The 539-nt window shown below is 63.1% G+C and overlaps 1 protein-coding gene across 2 annotated transcripts in view; it reads left to right on the top strand.

Moving 5' to 3' along the window:
* Positions 1–539, top strand: part of OSR2 (odd-skipped related transciption factor 2) — a 9,420-nt gene that overhangs the window by 4,707 nt on the left and 4,174 nt on the right. For both annotated transcript variants that reach the window (XM_006159714.1, XM_006159713.1), the window contains exon 2: positions 205–532. In XM_006159714.1, coding sequence (XP_006159776.1) covers positions 316–532 — 217 coding nt within the window. In that variant the 5' untranslated portion in view covers positions 205–315. The remainder of the gene's footprint in view (positions 1–204; positions 533–539) is intronic.

The raw sequence follows: 539 nt of genomic DNA, 5'->3' as shown, positions 1-539 counted from the left end.
ATCCGGCCTTCTTCTGGGTCCCTAGGAGGCCTGCTGGGGCGCCCTGCTCTCGGAGAGCCCTTTCTAGCCCCAGCTCGGGCGTTCTCCGTGCCAATTTCATGGGCAACTCCTCCCTTGGGGGTCTTGGAGCGGGGAGGGAGGATTAGAAGGTGTGGTAACCCCTGTCGGATTGAATAGTCACGGTCTCTCCCTTGCCATTTCTAGGGCTTTCTCTGCGTGCTGTTGTGTCTCTGGGTTTCCGCCGGAGCCCCACGCCCACCCACCTCAGTCCTGGAAGAAAGGTGCGGATCTCTCCGGCCCCCAGCATTCCGGAAAATGGGGAGCAAAGCCCTGCCGGCGCCCATCCCGCTCCACCCGTCGCTGCAGCTCACCAATTACTCCTTCCTGCAGGCGGTGAACACCTTCCCCGCCGCGGTGGACCACCTGCAGGGCCTGTACGGCCTCAGCGCTGTGCAGACCATGCATATGAACCACTGGACGCTGGGGTACCCCAACGTGCACGAGATCACCCGCTCCACCATCACGGAGATGGCGGAGGG

This window comes from Tupaia chinensis, unplaced genomic scaffold, assembly GCF_000334495.1.
Source record: "Tupaia chinensis unplaced genomic scaffold, TupChi_1.0 Scaffold000646_1, whole genome shotgun sequence".
Classification (NCBI taxonomy): Eukaryota; Metazoa; Chordata; class Mammalia; order Scandentia; family Tupaiidae; genus Tupaia; species Tupaia belangeri.
This window is presented reverse-complemented; position numbering and strand designations above follow the sequence as displayed.